We start from the raw sequence: 22005 nt of genomic DNA, 5'->3' as shown, positions 1-22005 counted from the left end.
ATTTCCATGTTTATGGAGGCACTATTTACAATAGCTAAGATTTGGAATCAACCTAAGTGTCCATCAACAGACAAGTGGATAAAGAAGTGTGGTACACAGACACAATGGAGTACTATTCAGCCATTAAAAAAAAGAATGAGATCCTGTCATCTGCAACAACATGGATGGAACTGGAGGTCATTATGTTAAATGAAATTAGCCAGGCATAGAAAGACAAACTTCTCATGTTCTCACTCATTTGTGGAAGCTAAAAATTAAAACAATTGAACTCATGGCAATAGACAGTAGAATAAGAGTTACCAGAGGCTGGGAAAGGTAGTGGGGTGGGCGGAGTGGGGATGATTAATGGTTACAAAAATATAGTATGACAGAATGAGTAAGATCTAGTATACAAAGTGACTATAGTCAATAATAATTTGTTGTACATTTTTTAATAACTAAATGACTATAATTGGATTATTTGTAACACAAAAGATAAATGCTTGAGGTGATGCATACCTCATTTATCCTATGATTATTACACATTGTATACCTGCATCAAAATACTCCATATACCCCACAAATATATACATCAACTATGTACCCACAAAAATTAAAAATTAAAAAAATTTAAGTCAATTAACAGTTTGAAAAAAATCACAATATAGTTCCACTAAGACATCAATGTAATTTTTTAACGTAAACTATGTTTCAAACTAATGTATTGCTGTAATCAAAAATATGTCTAAAAGATCAGAAAGCACCAGTTACAAAGGTGCCTCTTATCTAGAGAAGTTTGTGTGTATATATAGATCATATATACATACATATGCACATACTTACATATAATTTAAATGAGTGATAAATGGGAGGATAATTCTTTAAAGAATCAAAATATACATACAATTAGCCTTGTTATTATATGGTTATTTCCAAACACCATGGTCTTTTTACCTAAGCTTAGTATTACTAAAATTCCGTCCCTTTTTCTTGTGGGAAAGGGCATTTTTTTTTCTATGTGAACCAATCATGATTCCTTACTGTCCCACACCACTAACATTTTGAAGATAACTTTACTAAGATAACATGGGGCTTTTTGTGTGTTTGTTTGTTATTGAAACAGGGTCTTGTTCTGTTGCCCAGGCTGGAGTGCAGTGGCGCAACTTCAACTCACTGCAGCCTCGACCTTCCAGGCTCAAGCAATCCTCCTGCCTCAGCCTCCTGAGTAGCTGGGACCAAAGGCACGCACCTCCACTACTGGCTAATTTTTTTGTATTTTTTTGTAGAGACAGGGTTTCGCCATGTTGCCCAGTCTGGTCTCAAACTCCTGGGCTCAACCAATCCGCCCCTTTCGGCCTCCCAAAGTGTTGGGATTACAGGTGTGAGCCACCATACCTGGCCAAGGTAACATGTTTAAATGATAAAATACACCACTTATTTCTCATCTCCAAAGCATAAAAAGAAACACAGTAAGATATAAAAATGGAAAAATAATTCTCCCCAGAAAGGTATCCCTTACTGGTACAAAAAAAGGAAAGAGATCAGGTAGAGAGAAAGGGTTTTCTGGGGTGCCCCTAGACTTTCCCTCTGGTACTTTACTGACACTTAAAACTCATGTTTCCAGAAGCCAGGCCTCTGGGAGTCAATAATTTTTATGCTACTGTCAATGCAACCGCCAGCAAGACTTCCTGGTTCTGCCATATCATTCCTGGAAATAGCCCTTTGGGGTTCTACACTTCTGAGAAGCAGAAAAACAACACCATTGCAAAGGTGCCAGAAGAGAAGTCTTGCTTAGACAAGCTCAAGTCCTTCTGCAGCGGCATGCTGCCTTTTGATGGGACTAATGATTCAGACAGCAGGACAGTTGGTCTAGTATCCATTTTAACTACATGCTTGTAATCACTGAATCATTCCTAACTGATTGATGGACGAAGAAGAGGGGAGAGTTCTTAATGTCACAGTGGTGGCAGTAGAAGGAAGTTTCACATCTGTGTACAAATCCTATTCTCACAAAAAGAATTCCATTAGCTGGCTAAATCTTCAATAAGACATACTTTTCAGCCTATAATGACTTGGACTGACCTGTCCAAAAAAAAATGGTAATTTAATATTTCTTAGTTTTTCTAAAGTTCTTTCAATAGTCACAAAATTTTTACAATCATAACTGTGCTCTTTTGTTATGCTCCAGTGCTCAGAGATAAATTAGCTTCATTTTTACACTTTTTAAATATGAAAATTGAAATATAGTTCCAGTTTATAACTATACAAAGTAAATTTTAAAAAAAAAAAATCCACACACACAAAATGAGACCAACAACCACATTCAGGTCTTTGGGGAATGCCACGTCTTTATTCTTGGATCAGGCAACGGCTTCTCTTCAAAACACCTATCCTTCTGATAACTACATTTCGCACTGCTCTTTGATCCAGGCAGAAAAACTTCTCTTGGATTTTCACCAAAACATCATGATGCTGAAAAGATTTGGACTCTCGAGCTGGAGAGACCTCAGAGAGAATCCTTGTGCCACTACTTTCAGGACCTTTGGCAAGTAACTTAACCTTTCTGACCTTGGTTTTCTCCTCTGTAAAATGGCACAATAAACAGTATGTCCCAGTCCTGAAGATTACAAAGGAAAAGGCATTCATAGGAGTTAGCAACAAACGACAGCAAACACCCTCCACACCATTCTAGGAGAGTTATTTCACAATCTGTCTCAGTTCTTTGATGTTGTTAGTGGAGATTACATCTACATTTTTGTCTCGTAAAAATATGAGGAAACCATCATTCTCAGCAAACTAACACAGGAACAGAAAACCAAACACTGCATGTTCTCATTCATAAGTGGGAGTTCAACAATAAGAACACATGGACACAGGGAGGGGAACATCACACACCAGGGCCTGTCGGTGGGTGGCGGGCTAGGGGAGTGACAGCATTAGGAGAAATACCAAATGTAGATGACGGGTTGATGGGTGCAGCAAACCAACATGGCACGTCTATACCTATGTAACAAATCTGCACGTTCTGCACATGTATCCCAGAACTTAAAGTATAATAAAAAAATTTAAAAAGCACAAAAAATATAATTATGTTTTAAAATATGATAGGTACTTTCAAGTTCTCAGAAAAATAAAATAAAAAGAGTAAATACTGTCACAAAAAGATACCTGATGGTAGTAAAGTGTCTGGAGATCCACTGGCAGATGTCTCCGCATTGTCATTGTCCTCTCCAAACTCCTTCTTATATATTGACAGCATATATGAGATCCTATAATCCAGTCTGACACTCAGGATAAACTATAAGAAACATTAAGAACAACATAAATTTCTTTCATTAGCATAGTATTTAAAAATGCAATTCACAACACACCAATAACAGTGGAAGTACTAACCTTTCAAAGGAACTAGTTAGAAGCTTTTAACACCAGTTGCCACATGTTTGTCAGCAATGACTAAGCAAGGGAATTCATTTCTACTAGCTAATGTCAGTAAAATCCCAAAGCAATTTTTGGAAAGAACATTTGACTCCCTATGATTGCTCTCTGAATATTCCAGCTAGAGGCATCGTGGGGGTCTGGATGAAGAGGTAATGATGACGTCATTTTACTGAACATTTTACAGAGTGCCATTGTCTCTGGGAGGAGACTGTTGGAGGTGTGACCCTCATTCTTACATAGTAGGGCAATAATTCAGCTACAATAGTATGATTGTGACTATACCATGATCAGTCCTAAAGCCAGGTTCTAAAAGGACAGTTTAAGTAACAGCATCTATACACCATGGATTTTCCTCACTGGTGTTTGTGTTTCCTTGAATTTGGGTTGCTGTCATTGTTCTCATTCATGGATGCACGGACAGAAACTAAGTACCTAGCAAGGCTCCAGACTGTGCTAGGTGCCACAGGGAATGCAAACACATGAAGCCTACTGCCCTCAAAAAGGCAACAGTCGAGTTGGGAAAAAAATATAGCACTGTTAGCATAATTAGGAAACTATTGAGAGCTAAATCATGTGGTCTAAATACAACAGAAATCAAAGAAGAAAAAGCTGGGATGTGCTGCAGATCAAAGGAGAGGTTTTTACATAGGTACCATCTGTCCCTGTCTGCCTGAGAGAGGCCCTGTTTAACCTTTTGTTTCAGCATAATTATTAATGGTGCCCCTACATTCTCAAAAGTGTCGTATTTGGACAGTAAACAATGTGGTCACCCAAGTTATAGAAAGATTGGCATTTCATGGTATCATCTAACTTCATCTCTATCTATACCACCTGTGTCCCATCCCTCCCTCCTCCTACGCCCCTTCTCTCATCCTCTCTCCGGTTCTAACAGCACTGGAGTGCCTGCACTTCCGCTCTTGCCTCCGCACAGGTGCTCACAGTGTCCACTTTACTTTGAATATTCTCCTCCACTTCATAATAATTACATTTTAAGATATCCTCTCTCAGGGGCAGTGGCTCATGGCTGTAATCCCAGCACTTTGGGAGGCTGAGACAAAGGGATCGCTTGACCTCACGAATTCAAGACCAGCCTGGGCAACATGGCGAAGTCCCATCTCTACAAAAACGCAACAAATTAGCCCGGCATGGTGGTGCGTGCCTGTAATCCCAGCTACCATGGATGCTGAGGTGGGAGAACATTTGAACCCACGAGGTCAAGGCTGCAGTGAGCCAAGACTGTGCCACTGCATTTCTGCCTGGGTGACACAGCAAGACCCTGTCTCAAAAAAAAAAAAAATCCTCCAAGTTCCAGTTTAAATTCTTTTTTAACGCAGCTTTCACTGGTTCCCCAGTCACAATCTGAATCAATCTCCCTCCTTTCCTCCCTCCCTCCCTTTCTCTGTCCTCGTCTGTCTCAGTCTCTCTCTTTCTCTTTCTCTTTTTCTCTCTCTCTCTCTCTCCTCCCCCGACCCACCCAGCCTTTGCTAGACTTTTATGCTTTTTATGGAAACATCCTCCATGTCAGCTGTACTCAGCTGGTTAATTCACCAGACATGCGTTAAACAAGGTATTGAGGAAGGCACTAAGGGCATAAAAAGGTGCCAAGGATCTCAATCCTGCCTTTGAAGAACTTACAGTCTAGAGGGGAAAACAAACACCAGAGACTCTTAAGAACGTGTGGTGAGGGCTGGAACACATATTGATTGAACTGATTCTTGGTAGCAAAGGGATTTGCAGGGCAGGAGACAGCTCATGGGAAAAGAGGACTGAGAAAGGGCATGGGATTTGGTAACCATGAGCAGAAGGCAGGGGGCAGAGCTGGACTGCAGATGCTTCACATGGAAGGGTGTTTAAAATCCTATTTTTTAAAGTAAAGGATAAATCATAAACAAATGAAACTAACTTTCAGTTGACGATGTTTACATGCAGCATTGTATTCCATAAATACAATCAAAATTAAAACTTTCATTTCTCTAATACGGCTAATCAGGAAAAACAAGTGGAAAGTAGAAAGAAAGGAGGAAAGGGAAGGATAAAAACAAAGGCAGAGAAAAAGAATTAAGAGAGGGCCAGGAAGAGAGAGAGAGAATGAGAGAGAAATGAAAAGAGAGAGACTGAGAGAGATACACAAAGTGATGGGGGAAAAAAAAAAAAAGAAGACCCAGGGGGAAGAGAGGAGCTGGCACAAGGCACAGGACCTTGAAGTCCTTGTAGCACCAAGGAGTAGGGCTACAAAGAAATTCGTGAAGAGCCATTCCAAGAAAGACACATTCAGAAACAGTACTCAGACACATACGCACGGTGAAGCCGGCCCAGACACAGGGATAGAAAATCAGAGTGAATAGCGGTTCAAGGAGACGCTGCAGAAATGAATCAGTCCCGGACTGCTGAGCTGTAGAAGCTCCATCTCATCATTTTTTAGCTGTTGGAGATTGTTTTTCTAATGCTTTTTTTCTGTAAATGTGGGCTAAAATGAGGTCACGTATTTTAGAGTTTGTCCCATGAGTCGGGTGATGGTAAGCTGGGGATCAGTAGGTCCATGGGTCAGGTGATCGCTACCTTTCTCAGTTTAAGAACAGGAAAACTTTAAACGATTTTTCAGGGTCATGAACACAGCATTGGGAGGCCTGCCAATATTTCTCAGGATTCAGCCTTTGGAATTCCTAGAGGAACTGTGAAACCTTTTATGATTATAAATCTAATTACTTTAAATGAACAATGTACAGACCCTTAAAGGACTACTAACCCACTTCTGGTAGCTCAGTCTATATTAAATTATGTACCTAAATTATGTACCTAAATTAAATTAGGTACAGTAAACTGTACCTAGATTCCTAATAGGTACTTGAAAACTTCAAACTCCATTCTCCAAATCTGGAATAAATGCTATAATTAAGGTATCATAAAAGGTATTTTCAAACTTAAAAACTGCTAAGAATTTATAGCTATAGTAATGGGAAGTCTATTCACTAAACCAATGGGCATGAAATAATAATTTATCTCCTTTAAATTCTTAAAATTAGGCATTAGACTAGGTTATTTTTTCTAGTTATTCCTTTGTCCTTTAGAAACAAAAACAGAGAGGGATTGTCACATATAAAATACCAAAACCAATGATTAATAATTTTTGTTAATAAGAAATAAAATTTTATTTGTCTTTCTTGCTAAAACAATAAATCTAGATATATGGAATCACATGTTCAATTCAATTAAAAATAGGAAAAGAGCTGGAAACTAATCAATAACTTTGCTTGCTCTGAAATCCTTCTCAAATGAAGGTAAAGTTCCATCAGGGACAATACTAATTTTTTTTAATACACATGAAAGCAGTTTATCAACCTCAAAGCACCCCACAATTGTTAGATATTATCATTAGTATATTTAATGGGAATGGACAAATGTGATTCATATGTTTAATAGCGTCTGTGTGATATTTTTTACCAGGTTTGTCATTAACTTAAAAAAATAAAATTATATTGATAGCATTTCAGAATATTTACACAGTGATTTGGAACAAAAAGGGTAAGAAGTTAAATCAATAAGCAAAATTACATCTTTGTCACCTAGCTTCTGTTAGGCAACACACCTGCAAAATCTCAATGATCTTCAGCTTGGTGTCCATCACAGTCACATCCTCGTGCTCGGTGGGGCTCCCTTGCTTGCTCGGGTGGATGCTGGGTGGCACATCCGGCATGCTCATGGGGAAGATGGAGCCTCTACTGAGTACCATCTGGGTCATCATCTCTCCCACCCCATGAATGGTTCTCATCACATTGTTTCCTGGCATGAGAAAATGCCATAAGTCAACACACACAACCCCTGGAGATCATGTAACTATAAAACTCAGTTGGTCACAACCACACTGAAAAGCAGCCAGGAAAAGGATTCAGGATAAGACAGAATAGCATCAGCATTGTTTGGGCTCTTTCTTTACAGATAAAATTAATATATTGCAGACATGTTTCAAAATGACAACTTTTAAAAATGGAAATTTTCCTTTTTCAGAAAATGCTTTCAAATCATGTAACAAAGGTGAGCAGGTTGCTCTAACATCCAAATCAGGTCCTTCTGTAACACAGTATGTCCTACTAACTGTCATACCAATAGGCCCTTGCTTTTACAATAATGCAAAAGAAGATTACTAATCGCCAAGATAAAGTGAGTTGCAAGTGGGGATACAAAGACTGCCTAAAAACATTTAGATATTGAATTCCAGCATCATAATCTGATCCTCAAACCAGGGATTTTTTAGCTTTCCTTTCATAACACTTATAAAAAGAGCTTGTGAGGAGGACTGTTACCTTTATTTTAAGAAAAAATAGTCTCATCTGGGGAAGACATACGCATTAGCCAATACACTTCCCATTCCTTCATCCAATTTGAATAGAAAACCATTACTCAAAATCCACAGAAAGCAATAATGTTTGAGGTGATTATGGAAACAAGCTAGTGACAAACATGATCATTTTCAATGAGGGATCACGCTCTTTCCGTCTCTTTCTGAATTTGGCTTCTCCTTTATTTGCTGATAAAATGTCATCATTCGTATCATGCACACGTTCCTTACACTGACCACAAATAGCTGTATCCAAGGATCCTCCTTAACACTATGACAATTTATGTTCTCCAGCCTGAATGCTGCTTCTCACTTCTAAGTTCCCACAAGAAGCAATAAGGATGCAAAAGAATGGCTGTCTCCATTCCTTTCCAAACAGTGGTCTTTGCTTCGTGGGTGTTCATGGAGCTCTGCCTTAAGCAAAGGCCTAAGAATCTGGCTAAGAATTTTCCTTTCCCTCAGTGTCTCAGGAGATGGGATGAGATTTTTATTAAAAAAAAAAAAACTCTGAGCTCTAAGAGAAGAATGTAAACCATGGTAATACCTACAGGATCGAAAGGCAAACAAATAAAAAGAAAATATGTAAAAGATGACAAGAGAATCTGAATGGTCCAGACCACAATTACCATTAAGCCACTGGTAAAGACTATTATCTGTACATTGTGAAAAGGTAAAATGCCTTTGAAAATTCATTATCTTATCTGTATATGGAATCAATTTAAGTGTAAGAGGGTAGTGCTTCAGTAATACATCTTAGAGTACACAAAGAAGTTACATTTTTCCTAAAGTGGCATAGTCCAGGCAGAAGTTTTCATTTTGAAGGTCTGAGACCTTTTATTACACTGCTACTTGCATAAGCCAAAAAACACGACAAAATGTATATATAAGTGTAATTTCCAAGTTCGGACAAAATTGAGGCAAAAGGATTTGAGCCAGCCCCTCTTTTCTATCAGAATAGCCTTGAGGCAGAATGCTTCATTGTCTGTGGTTCTCAAACAATCATAGCAATTGAGTATTTCAACATCCCTCCCCCTGCTTGCTACATGGACTGCAGGGAGGCACATCTGGTTGTTGGCAATGATTTTGAGCCATCAATATTTAACCACTACCTTTATCTGAGACTTGATTCAAGTATGTATACGTGTTTGCCTCCAAGAGATGCTTTCTCACCACTAATACAGAACAGGCTCCTTTGTTATTCTTACCCCTGATTCACACACAAATCCTTGGCACCCACAGTGTCTGCATCTTATTTAGATTTGCATGGAAAATAATCCTTTAATCCAAATGATTACTACACAGAAAGTTAGCCCAGACAATTCTTTCCCCCAAATATAGATCCTGTCACCAAGGAATTAAAATCCAGAGGCCAGATCCATAGTAATTTGTAACACATGTCGTCAATGAAATGGGAGGGTTCACTCAGTCATACCACATTCTCAGATGCCTGTGGCACGTGGTCGCCACAAACCTCACTTGACATTTCCATGTATGGCCAGCTCAGAGGCCTCAAATTAAAAATGCTACATTTTCTGGATTTGCTTGGTGGTGATAAGAAGTGCTAAAATTGTGAACCATTACAGCTTGAAAAACATGAAGTCAGACACTACATAAATCACAGCTATGCAAAGCTTCTAATATCCATTCCTCCAGAGAAAAACTTCTAATTCTAAACTGTTGAGATAAATCAGAGGTGATTAATCCTCAACATTGCAAAAAAAGAAATTGTACTACTTCTCAACCATAATTAGTTAATATTGACTGGAAAGTTTTCAGTGAAAAAGCCTACTATAATATAAATTCTCTGAACAACCTAATGCTTACAAATCCAGCTTTTCTGTGTCTTTTATATAAACCCAGCAGCCAGAATTGGCATTTGTGTACAAAGTGTAATGAGATAATTTGAAAATATGGAAGTCATCTTTGCTAAGTACAAAGTAAGAAGGAAGGAAACGCCGGGCACGGTGGCTCATGCCTGTAATCCTAGCACTTTGGGAGGCCAAGGCGGGTGGATCACTTGAGGCCAGGAGATGAGACCAGCCTGATCAACATGGTGAAACCCTGTCTCTGTTAAAAATACAAAAATTAGCCGGGCGTGCTTGTGGGCACTGGTAATTTCAGCTACTCGGGAGGCTGAGGCAGGAGTATTGCTTGAAGCTGGAAGGCAGAGGTACTAGTGAGTTGAGATTGCACCACCGCACTCCAGCCCAGGCAACAGAGCAAGACTTCATCTCAAAAAAAAAAAAAAAAAAAAGGAAGGGACTGCTTAGAAAGAATGACTGGTCAACTTTTCAGGTTCTTTCATTATATGATTACATAGATATTTTTAGTAACCTTAATTCCCTCAAGAAAAAAAATCTAAAAGACAGGTATAGCAAATGCATACTGAGAGCGGTAACTGGGAATGCTTGGGGAATACATTGCTTTGTTCTTTGATTGTTCCAGTGAGCCAAGCTCCTACTGCCCATTTCAGGAAAGTGAAAAGCAATAAGGAATTAACCAACCTAACACTACAGCTGTGCTGACCATAATTTAATTTTGCCCTATTCAGAAATAATTTTACTGTGGTGATCACACCATTGGGTTCAACAACCACTAGCAGCTACATGAATTTATAGCAGGTGTAAGAGATTTAACAGAATATTGATTGAAATTTACTTAAGTCTGCGGGTATTTATTTTATTTAAAGTTATATTTATTCTCTCTTTTTATTAGAAATGCTTTTCTCTTATGAACACATAAGAAAATGATAATTTGAATTTTCTTGTTGTTTAGATATCAGACATTTCTGATACATTCTCAGCATTTATAAGAGATAACAGACACATTTGATTCAAAGAGTTTTGTGAATAATTGTTCACAGTCATTTAATTGTTCTATGACTACTAAAATCAGCTCAATGTTTTATCATAATAGAGGCCAAAAATGGATAATCCAAAAACTATTATTTTCCCTGAAACATATTTTTAATAGTTGGATTTGAATAAATGCATCTGCTGTTATAATAACTCATCTGAAACTGAATGATGTTCAACCATGAAGACATGATTCTGGAAGTCTTCCTATTTCCCATCCCAGCTTAGCAGCTCCTTATAAACCTGCCCTTGCTGGAAAATATCTTTACTTTCTAGAACTAGAGCAGTTTTCTATTTCAAACCTTCCCTGGAGCAGTACTTCCTCCCAGTGGCTGAGGGTCTGGGTTATAAAAGGACTTTTCTGTATGCAAAGAAAACAAAAACATTAGCATAAGATCAAAGCCTTAATTAAGCTAGTAACCACAGAGCAGTAGGTAATATGGTAGCAACCTGGGTTAAGGGGAAGATCAAGATTAAACAGCCAGAGAAAGCAATTTTATCTAACCAGCACTCCCAATTCCAAGTAAGATCATAGTATTTTGGGAAGCTGGATAGCCAGTTCTACGTAGTACATACATGCATGGTTTTTATTCCATGTGCCGAACCTACAGGGAACTTGCTATAACTCTGCCTTGTGTTCTTGTGTCCAGACGGTCACACAACTTGCTCCCTCACTCCTTTCTGATTTGTGGTGCAATGTCACCTCCATAGGTAGACCTCTTCTGGCCACCCTCTCTGAAGAACTTCCATCACTCTCAATCCATGCACCCCCTTTAAATTTCGGTCATGGCATTAACACTGTCTCATATCATATCATATATTTGTCTGTGTGTTTATTGCAGTCCCCCTCTCCAACAACATAAAAGAACACGAGTTCCATGAGGACAGGGAGTCTACCTTTTTCTAACACCTGGAATAGTGTCTGATGCCCAACTCTCATTTAATAAATGTTTGTCAAAGTAACGCATGAATAACAAAGATTGGATAATAAAATGAACTATTAAAAATGAGAATGACTTATTGTAATAAGGTTTATATAAAAAGTTGGGTCTCATTAAAGGTACTTCATCTTTCATCAAGTTGAGTTTTTGCTTACTTTCCTTTATGCTTCTCCCTTTTTTCAAAAAGCATACATAATTTCACATTACTTACAAATTTATTAAAAGGAAAAAATTAATAAAATGGATACCAATGAGATAAGGGAAAATAATGAAACCTGTCTTTATCAGGGGCTTATCATATTGTGTGTACCTTGCTAGACCACAGGCCACATATACCCTTCACCTCATTGGATCCTCACAGCACGGTGGGGGTTGGGAGACGAATTCCAGTTTACATAGCTAGGAAGTGGCAGAGTCTCAAGTACACATCAACTGATCTCAGCATGAATCATGTTTTCCCACACCAGGCTGGTTCACTAACAGACTTTACAAAGTTCCAAAATTTTTATACTAGAATTCAGAAAGCCCTAATGCAATTACAGAAAGAAGAGATTCCAATTAAAACTGTGTACTGAAAATGTAGAATTTCCATTAATCATATAATAAATTTGCTCACATTATTCTCAAGTGATCTTACCCAACCAGCTTTTATTACATATCATGTGCCACATACTACTAGTGGTATTTTGCTTATATTATACAATTTAATTTTAGAAGCAGCCCTTGTTCAGAAAGTATTCATAAAGTACCTAATGTTCATCTGGCTCTATACCAGGGACATCTCAGGTGGGAAGATATAAGAAAGGAAGAAGAATTTACAATATGGTCAGGAAAACATAAAATGTGCCCATAAAAAAATTAAGAACAAGTACAAGACAGATATGATGGTAGTAGTATAGCATGGACAGCACACAAAATTGCTTAGGAATTTTTTTTAACTGGGAAATTATCTTGGAGTGAGGGCGGTGAAAGACAGTTTCACAAAGGATATACAATTTTTAATGAGGTTTTGAACGAAGTGAAAGATTTAGATTACAGAAGTGTGATATTTGTCAAATCATGTCATCATCCTATGTTCAAAATCTTAATCCTATAAAATAGGTTGGGCCTTCTTGTAAGAATAAAATTATATAATATGTGCAAAAAAAGCCATGAACAATAAAAAGTACCATATAATTGTAAGGTATTATTTCAAAAATGAAAAGTAGAGGACATCTGCATGCTTTCGCTACACCTCTGAAAAACAACTCCTCTCCATTTAATTATGTTCCATTATAGTGGTCACCACCTTACTAATGAATATGTGGTTTCATCATATAATTATAGTTCATAATGTCTTATAATACGGCATGATCGAAACACAATATTGACCCTAAATGGAGATGTCCTTCAGAAGAGTGTTTAATAAAGAATACTTAATGGAAGAAGCAGATAATATGATACCTAATTTTCTTCATTCTAAATAAAATACCACTGAATACAGTGTATTAATAGACTGCTTACAGATTCCAACTTTACAAGGGCTTAGAAATAGAACAAAACAAAAACCAACCAAAAGCATGTAACCAAAGTGTAGTAATGTTATTATCCATCTTTTATTGAATATCAAGTAGACTACTTAGAAGAAAACTGTTTTACATCCCACACACTAAAGAAGTGTTATTCAAAGGATGAACTGAAAAAGCAATTCATATAAAATAGTGGCTGTGCTCTGCATCTTATTTTGGATTTCATCACTGTCAAATATTGACAAAGTCATTTCAATATTCCAAATCTCAAGATTTCAATTTGCAAAACTGATCTTCAATGATTAATAGTTGGTAATGGAAGTAATAAATGAATGTACATGCTGTTTTCATAAGTGAGATGTAATTTACTTACAGTGAAATGCACAGATCATAAATGAAAGGTTTGAGCAGTTCTCATAAAGGCATATACCATATGAACCACATGCAAACCAGTTACTGAAAATTTCCATCACCCTAGAAAGCTCTCTTGTGGCCTTTCACAGTCAATTCCCCCCAAATTTCTCTCCAGCCCCACGACCAAAGGCAACGATGCTCTTGATTTCAGACACATGTATTGGCTAATGTAGAGTTTCATAGGTATGAGTTTGGTTAAGTGATTATGCCAAAGAATACTGGGTAACTGATCAATGTTAAAGCACAGAAGGGCCTTTAGTTCTTTGCTGCTTTGTTCTTGCCTTGACTAGATCAGTATTTTTGTCATTGACTTGGGTGAAGTCAGAGATAGCATGTTTCTCAAATGCAAAGATAACATGAAACAAGGGAGGATGGCTAATATAGTGAATGACTCTACCAAATTCCAAAACTACATAAATAGGAAGAAAATAAAAGGTTAAATCCAACATGGTAAATTCAAAATATAAAAGGTGCTACATGCTTAGGGCCAAACAAAACCAACTCAAGTACATGATGTGGGAAAATGTGATGTAAAAGAAAACAAATTAGAATTTTAGTTGAGTTCAAGTTTAGTAGGAATCAATACTATGTCATTGTTAACAAAACACTCATTTTCACCTAGGCTACATTATAAAAGGGTTCAGAATGAGGCGAATGTAGCCATCTTTGCCTCTGTGCCAGTCAAATCAGTGATAAATTAGATTGAGTCATAAGAGGAACTGCTACAGGAATTGCATAGGACTATACAGAGAGGAGGGGGGACGCAGGTGATGTGCTAGCCATTTTCAAGCACAGAAAGACCTGACATGTGGAAGGGATGTTGGATTTCTGTGCAGCTCAACAAGCAACAGAGGTAAGGCTGCTTGCTGGAAGTGAGAGGGAAGTCTACATATAGGATAACCAAACAAAAAAGACCTAATAATTAGAGCTATGAAAAATAAGAAAGGCCTACCCTTTGCGGAAGTAAAATCTTGGTCACTCTAGGTGTTCAAGGAGATCCTATGTGACCATTTGTAATGGGTGTTGCATGAAGATATGAAGCTCATATATTATATAGATAATTTATATGGTTCCTTTCTATGCCAGCATTCTTTTTTTTTTAATTATACTTTAAGTTTTAGGGTACATGTGCACAACGTGCCGGTTAGTTACATATGTATACATGTGCCATGTTGGTGTGCTGCACCCATTAACTCGTCATTTAACATTAGGTATATCTCCTAATGCTATCCCTCCCCCCTCCCCCCACCCCACAACAGTCCCCAGTGTGTGATGTTCCCCTTCCTGTGTCCATGTGTTCTCATTGTTCAATTCCCACCTATGAGTGAGAACATGCGGTGTTTGGTTTTTTGTCCTTGCGATAGTTTGCTGAGAATGATGGTTTCCAGCTTCATCCATGTCCCTACAAAGGACATGAACTCATCATTTTTTATGGCTGCATAATATTCCATGGTGTATATGTGCCACATTTTCTTAATCCAGTCTATCGTTGTTGGACATTTGGGTTGGTTCCAAGTCTTTGCTACTGTGAATAGTGCTGCAATAAACATACATGTGCATGTGTCTTTAAAGCAGCATGATTTATAATCCTTTGGGTATATACCCAGTAATGGGATTGCTGAGTCAAATGGGTCTATGCCAGCATTCTATAAGTTTGTGTTGGGTTCTAACAATAAGCCTTATTGTAGGTCACCAGAGATTGTGAGAACTGGGGAGCCTATGTAAGTGTATTAACACTTGAAGACATCAGATGCTGAGGCTCAAGCAATATTTATTACTACAGAAAAATAACTGTAGTAGAGAGCTTAGAACAACATGACCCTCTTCAGTCATTCTCATTATTTGTAAAGTCATTCTTAGGGATTGATCCTGCCCTATTAACTCAGTTAGGCAATGTGAGTAGAAAAACAATCAGCAAACCACCATGGCACATGTTTACCTGTGTAACAAACCGCTACGTCCTAAACATGTATCCCAGAACTTAAAAAAATTTTTAATTAAAAAAAAACATATACTTAGAATGTTACAATCTAGTAATATTGTTTTGATTCAAACATATTTGTATAAAGCATATAATTTACATATATTAAATTCATTTCACTCAATAAATATTTTTGAAAACCAATTAGGTATATAGTAATATATTAGACATGGTACAAGTCCCCCATAGAACCAGAAATAGAATCTATTTTGATAATTTTCCCCCCAGTATGATACTCTCAGTCAATAAATCTGAATCTCTGTTATTGAGTCATCTATGTAGTAACTCTAAGAACCACAGAGTCTTCTATAAGTCTATTGGAAAAGACAACCTTATGAAAAATAATCATAAAATTAAGAAAGACACAAGTATATATTTGAAATATTAGGGTCTCTAAATATTTTTGTGCTTCAAATGCATAAATGCTTTATAAGGCATGTCACACACATTCATCCTAACGACAGTGAGATATGAAAGTATATCTGAGATACTCGTATGAGTAGCTCACAGAAAGGTGTCGAAGGAGATACAATTGCTTAGTATTACTGGGGAAACAGCAGGAGACAGAGCTGGAGATGTCTAACTCAGATTATGAAGACCCTTGGGCACCAATTTAAAGAGCTGAGTTATTATTCTCTGGAGATGATGAGAGCTAAATAAAGAAGTAGAGTATGTGATTTAGAAAGATCCTTACGTTGGAATGTGGAGAAAGAGTCAAAACACAGAGTCAGAGAGAACAATCAAATTTATTTCAGGAAAGGAAGAGGAATACCTAGCTTCAAGAGATCTTTAGCTGGTAAAACTTTTAAGACTTGCAATTGAAACTTTTCTGAGACAAGCCAAACAACCATTCACAAAGGAGTGATTCTTTGCTTAAAAAAAAAAATCTCTCTTTAATATGACCTGAAAAATAACTTCCAGCCAAATCAAAACTCTTTCGTAGATATGTACTATGTTGTGCTGAACTTTCTTGGGAAACTTGGAAAAAGTAGAAAAGAGTCTTTGCACATGAGAAAGTCAACTGTGTATAAAGAAAGCAATAAAATAATAATAGAAAGAACATCAACTGTAAAGCTGTAGGTTTTTTTTTAAAGAAGAGAGAAAAAGAAAAAGAAAAGAAACCTGAATTCAGAATTTCCAGCAAGCTACATACAAGCTGTATGATCTTAGGCAAAGTATATAAGCTGTCGAAAGCTTATTTCCTGGACACAATCAGGACCATAATATCCGACACACTGGACTGTAATAAGGATTAACAATAAAAATATGCAAAAGACCTACAGGTGTGCTAGGTATTCTATATAAATAATAGATACCTTTACATAGAAATCCCTTGCCTGATGTGTAGCCTGGCATCCGTTACATAGTTATTCTCCCCCTATTTTACTATGTGCATTTGATTTTTAAAAGGAACATGATCTAGTGTAGAGCATGTGTTTGACACCCTCTTGACACAGAGAGAAGCTGGGAGGTGGAATGAGGAGAGTCCTTTTAGGCACCATTGACAACTAAAAGAAAGTCCAATAGTTATACAGATACTTTTTATAAAACTTATAAAAGCTTAGAAGGAAAAAACAAACAAACAAACAGAAAAGTAAAAGACATTACACATTAAGCCAGAAAGGGCGTAGAGGCACAGCCAGCATAGCACAAAGCTGGTGAGAGAACCAGCCTCAGGACTTCAGAATGGCACAGAAATCTTTCTCAGCTCCTGAGGAACAGCATCCTGCAAAAGGCTTGCTGCCTAGAGCAGGTTTCTGATGCCAGTGATTCTGGGGCACCTGGAAATAGGAAGCTTCTAGCCATTGTTTTCATGTCTAGAATTTTATTACATGTTTAAATGTTTTAATTTATTTTTATTTTTCTCCATAATCTCTATTTCCTATGACATCTGCTATGGCTTGAATGTGTCCCCCAAAGCTCACGTGTTGGAAACTGGATCTCCAATGTTGTGAAGTTGGGAGGTGGGACCTTTAAAGGGTATTGAAGTCATGAGAGCACCACCCTTATGAATGGATTAATGGCATTATCCCAGGAGTGGGTTTTTTGTGAAAGAATAAGTTCAGCGCTATCTTGCTCTCTCACACTCTTGCTTTCTCTTTGCCCTCCCACTAAGAGACGACACAGCAAGGAGATCTTTGCCAGATGCTGGCCTCTCAACCCTTGGCTTCCCAGCCTCCGGAACTGTGAGCAATAAATTTCTGTTCCTTATACGTTACCCAGTCTCAGGCATTCTGCAAAAGATATTACTCATTAATCCAGAAAGGACTTAGAGGTGCAGCCAGCATAGCACAAAGCTGACAAGAGAACCAGACTCAGAACATGACAATGGCACAGAAATGTTCCTCAGCATCTGAAAAACAGCATTCCAAAAAAGGCCTGCTGTGCAAAATGGACCTAGACAAGATCTTAGTCTTGACCCAAAATGTTTCCCATCAGGGCATTTTCTAGGAAGATAATTGTGGTGGATGCTGTGATGGTCCTGCCCAGATTCCCTTTCAGAAGTGAAGGTCTACCCCAAGCTGCTGGAGTGCTAATCAGAAGACAGCCCTCAACTGCCAGCCCCTGTGTTTGTGTCCCCCCAAAATTCATGCATTGAGATACTCTCTCCCAAGGTGATGGTGCTAGAAGTAGAACCTTTGGGAGGTGATTAGGTCATGGAGGAGGAGTCCTCATGAATGGGACCAGGGCTCTTTCGAAAGATGCCCAAGAGAGATTCCCCTTGCCCCTTTCCCCAAGTCAGGACACAGTAAGAAGGTGCCATATGTGATCCAAAAAGCAGACCCCCACTGGACACCAAGTCTGCAGGCACCATAATCCTGGACTTCCCAGCCTCCAGAACTATGAGAAATAAATGTTTGTTGTTTTGAAGCTACCTAGTTTATGGTATTTTTGTTGTTGTTGTTATAGCAGTCCAAATAGTCTAAGACAGAAAATTGTCTTACGAAGAAGTGGGATGCTGCTATAACAAATATCTAAAATGTAGAAGTGCTTTGAAACTGGGTAGTGGGTAGAGGCTGGAAGAGTTTTCATGTGCATCCAAGAAAAAGCCAACATTGCCATAAACAGATCCTTAAGGATGACTCTGTGGAGTCTCAGAGGAGAGGAGGAGAGCTACAGAGAAAGCATGTAGCTCTAATACTTTTCGAATTCTCTAAGAGTATTCTTAAAGACTTCATAGAAGGTCACAAACAGAACACTGGTAGAAATATGGATGGTAAAGGTCATTCAGAGGAGGTCTCAGATAGAAATGAGGAACATCTTACTGGAAACTACAGAAGAGGCCATCATTGTACAAAGTAGCAATAAACTTGGCTGAATTGTATTCATGCCCTACTGATTTATGGAAGGTAGAACTTGCCAGAGATGAAATTGAATATTTGGGTGAAAAATATGTAAGCAAAGTGTTGACAGAACGTCTGGTTCCTCCTGACTGCTTGCAGTAAAATATGAGAAAAGAGAAATGGCTTAAAGATGGAATTGCTAATTAAAAAGGAAACGGAACTTGAATTTTTGGAAAATCCTCAGCCTATCCATATTGAAAAACATGAAAAAGTCTGTTTGGAAGTGTGGCCAAGTGACCATTCGATAAAGAGTTTACCAGGGATCAGGCATCTCAAGGGAAGCCAGATGTTATTTATCATGACAATGGGGAGATGAATTAGCCACCTAAAGAGAAGCCAGGACCTACTGTCCAAAACAATGGAAGAATGACCCCAGCCGATTTAGGAGATTATCAGGGATGCCCCTCCCATCACAGGCCCAGAATACAAGGAGCTAGCGGCCAAAAAGATTTCAAAGGAGGGGGTGCCACCTCACATCATGAGCTTCACTTTCCCATACCCTGTGACTGGGCTCCTAGGCTGCCCCAGGTATGGCTCCAGTGGGCCCCATTACAGCATGCACTGTGTCCAGCAAAGCTGTGGGGGAGTTGAGTGGGGAGGAGCTGCTGCCTCCACCTGGATTTCAAAGGATGCCTTGGTGAGCTGTGGGGCCCAGGCAATAGAAAGCACCATCTATCAACCAGAAGCAGGCTCTCACCAGACACTGAATCTGCTGGCACCATTATATTAGTCTATTCTCACGCTGCTAATAAAGACACACCCGATACTCGGTAACTTATAAAGGAAAGAGGTTTAATTGACTCACAATTCCACATGGCTGGGGAGGCCTCACAATCATGGCTGAAGGCAAAGGAGGGGCAAAGTCATATCTTACATGGCAGCAGGCAAAGAGCATGTGCAAGGGAACTCCCCTTTATAAAACCATCAGATCTCATGAGACTTACTCACTATCACAAGAATAGCACAGGAAGAACCTGCCCCCATGATTCAATTCCCTCCCACCGAGCCCCTCCCATGACACGTGGGAATTATGGGAGCTACAATTCAAGATGAGATTCAGGTGAGGACACAGCCAAACCATATCAACCATGATCTTGGACCTCCTAGCCTCCTGAACTGTGAGAAATAATTGCTTGTTGTTTACAAGCCACCCAGTCTACGGTATTTTTGTTACAGTAGCCCAGGCCGACTAAGACAACTAGTCTGAAGACAGGTACTTCAAGCACGGTCACTCACCCATTCCAGAGCTGCCTACGGGGACATAAAGGCTCAGCCCCCTCACCCTAATGGAGACAGCCCTGAAGACATCCCAACTTCAACCTCCCAGAAGCCTCCACTAAACTGCATCACAACCCAACTTCTCCCTTTCTCAATCTTGCTTTCCCTCCCATTCTACTGGTGTTGATCCTAAAAGCTCTCCCTAATAAGTCTTCTTCATGCTAATCCTCTCCCAGAGTCTGCTTCCTGAGGAACACAACTGGCAATACGTAATTCTAGAGTTGCCGAGAATTGTGGTCATTGCTGCTGTTATTTAAAAATCAGTGCAAGGATTTCAAGATGTTATGAGAAGTACATGCTCATCTGATACAATACACACAGACACAAAGGGACAAGAAGGAAACCTACCACTGTGGATGGGATTATACCCATGTTCCTGCCTTTTCTTAGAGTCTAAAGCTTCCCTTGATTTAAGTGTGTGATTTGGATGGCAAGAAGGTGTAGGGAAAAAGGAACCGCATATTGAAGATGGGTAAGTGTGGGGAACATGGTACATAATGGAGATAAGATAGTTCTTTCAGAAACAAAGGGACTTCACTGAAAGCAGAGCATGGACAGAGGGAGGACAGACAGAATCGAGCCATCTCAAGAAGAATAAGCTTGAATGCCCAGAGGCAGCATGATGCTGGGAAGTGCTAAGTCCAGAAATTGAGTTTTTCAAGTGATAAACGGTAATTGGTTGTGCCTTCCCTTTGCATGTAAACTTTGCTAACACTTCTTAGCACTGTGAACTCTACTGCAAACTTAACTGCTTTGCAGAGACCTGAAAAGAGCTCAGTCAGGTGAAAAATTCAAAAGAGATGAACACTGGGAAGAGTCTGTAATAGGACGCTAGCTTGTACGTATGTGTTCTTTGGTTTTGATCCTTATACTAAACCCTTTTCTATTCTTTCTGATCCCCCATTTCCACATACACACTTTTTCATGGTCTCACCTCACACTCAATTAAGTCTTTATTTTTCTCCCTTTCTTTCTTTCCTTTTTTTTTTTTTTTTTTTTTTGGTAAGATACTCTGAGTATATCCAGTGGACTAGGGCTTCTGGTTTCAGGACATTCAAGCTGGTGTCTTACAAAGAACAATCATAGCTATTAATCAGAAGATAAGCTTCACAGATATTTTCTAAAAAGGTTGTTTTGCAACACACATAAAAGAAGAATGCCATTCAATGAACGAGAAAGATTACATACTAATCTTCAAATAATCAGTTTTGAACTAAAAGAGATTGCAAAGATCATATTTAGACTAACCTCGTAGTTTTATAAAAGAAGAAATTATTTCCTGGCAGATTTTTTTTTGTCTGCAAATATTTTCTTCCTTTCTCACCCATAAAGCAATATTTAAAAATGTTTCTGCCCCGCCTCTCTCATCTCAATTTCCCTTCTCCTTTTTAACAGTAACTATGCTGCCAGAAAAAGCACTTCAAGGTAGATAATGTGCAGTCCCTATAAAGGCAAACAAACAAACAAAAAATTAAACTGCAGAAGCAAGTGGCTCTTTGCCAGGAGATGGAGAGTTGACATCCTCTTACTTTGTTCCCCAAATCTCCTAGGGCAAGGGGTACTCCTGGACATAGATATATTCAAAGCACATCTCACTACCTGCCTCCTGTCTCCGCCCTACCCTGGGTTGGGTCCACAGGGCTGTAAGTCACTCGGGACAGCAGAATTATTTTAGGAAAGGAGGATAATTCCAGGCTGTTGTGGTTGCCTGTATCTTATTCTCTAAGGCCAAAGACACTTCATTTCCAACCCTGAATCCTCAAAGAAAAAGAAATCCTACAAATAAATGAAATTCTCCATTGAATTTTTTTAAGTGACTCCTCATTTTCTACATCATAACATACATACCAACAAAAAGGATTATCTGGTTACTGACTGGGAACAGGCCCACATTTCAGTGCTTAGCTATGGAAACTCCCAAGAATTTGAAA

At 38.6% G+C, this 22005-nt stretch overlaps 1 protein-coding gene across 14 annotated transcripts in view; it reads right to left on the bottom strand.

The window, feature by feature from the left end:
• Positions 1 to 22005, bottom strand: part of ITPR2 (inositol 1,4,5-trisphosphate receptor type 2) — a 499386-nt gene that overhangs the window by 288419 nt on the left and 188962 nt on the right. For all 14 annotated transcript variants that reach the window (XR_010148345.1, XM_063786880.1, XM_016923764.4 and 11 more), the window contains 2 exons: positions 7004 to 7197; positions 3148 to 3277 (listed from right to left, as the gene is read on the bottom strand). Coding sequence is in view for 13 of the 14 variants with exons in the window: in XM_063786880.1 (XP_063642950.1) it covers positions 3148 to 3277; positions 7004 to 7197 (324 nt within the window). In the remaining variant the exon portion in view is untranslated. The remainder of the gene's footprint in view (positions 1 to 3147; positions 3278 to 7003; positions 7198 to 22005) is intronic.

The sequence above is a fragment of the Pan troglodytes genome, chromosome 10 (assembly GCF_028858775.2).
Source record: "Pan troglodytes isolate AG18354 chromosome 10, NHGRI_mPanTro3-v2.0_pri, whole genome shotgun sequence".
Lineage (NCBI taxonomy): Eukaryota > Metazoa > Chordata > Mammalia > Primates > Hominidae > Pan > Pan troglodytes.
This window is presented reverse-complemented; position numbering and strand designations above follow the sequence as displayed.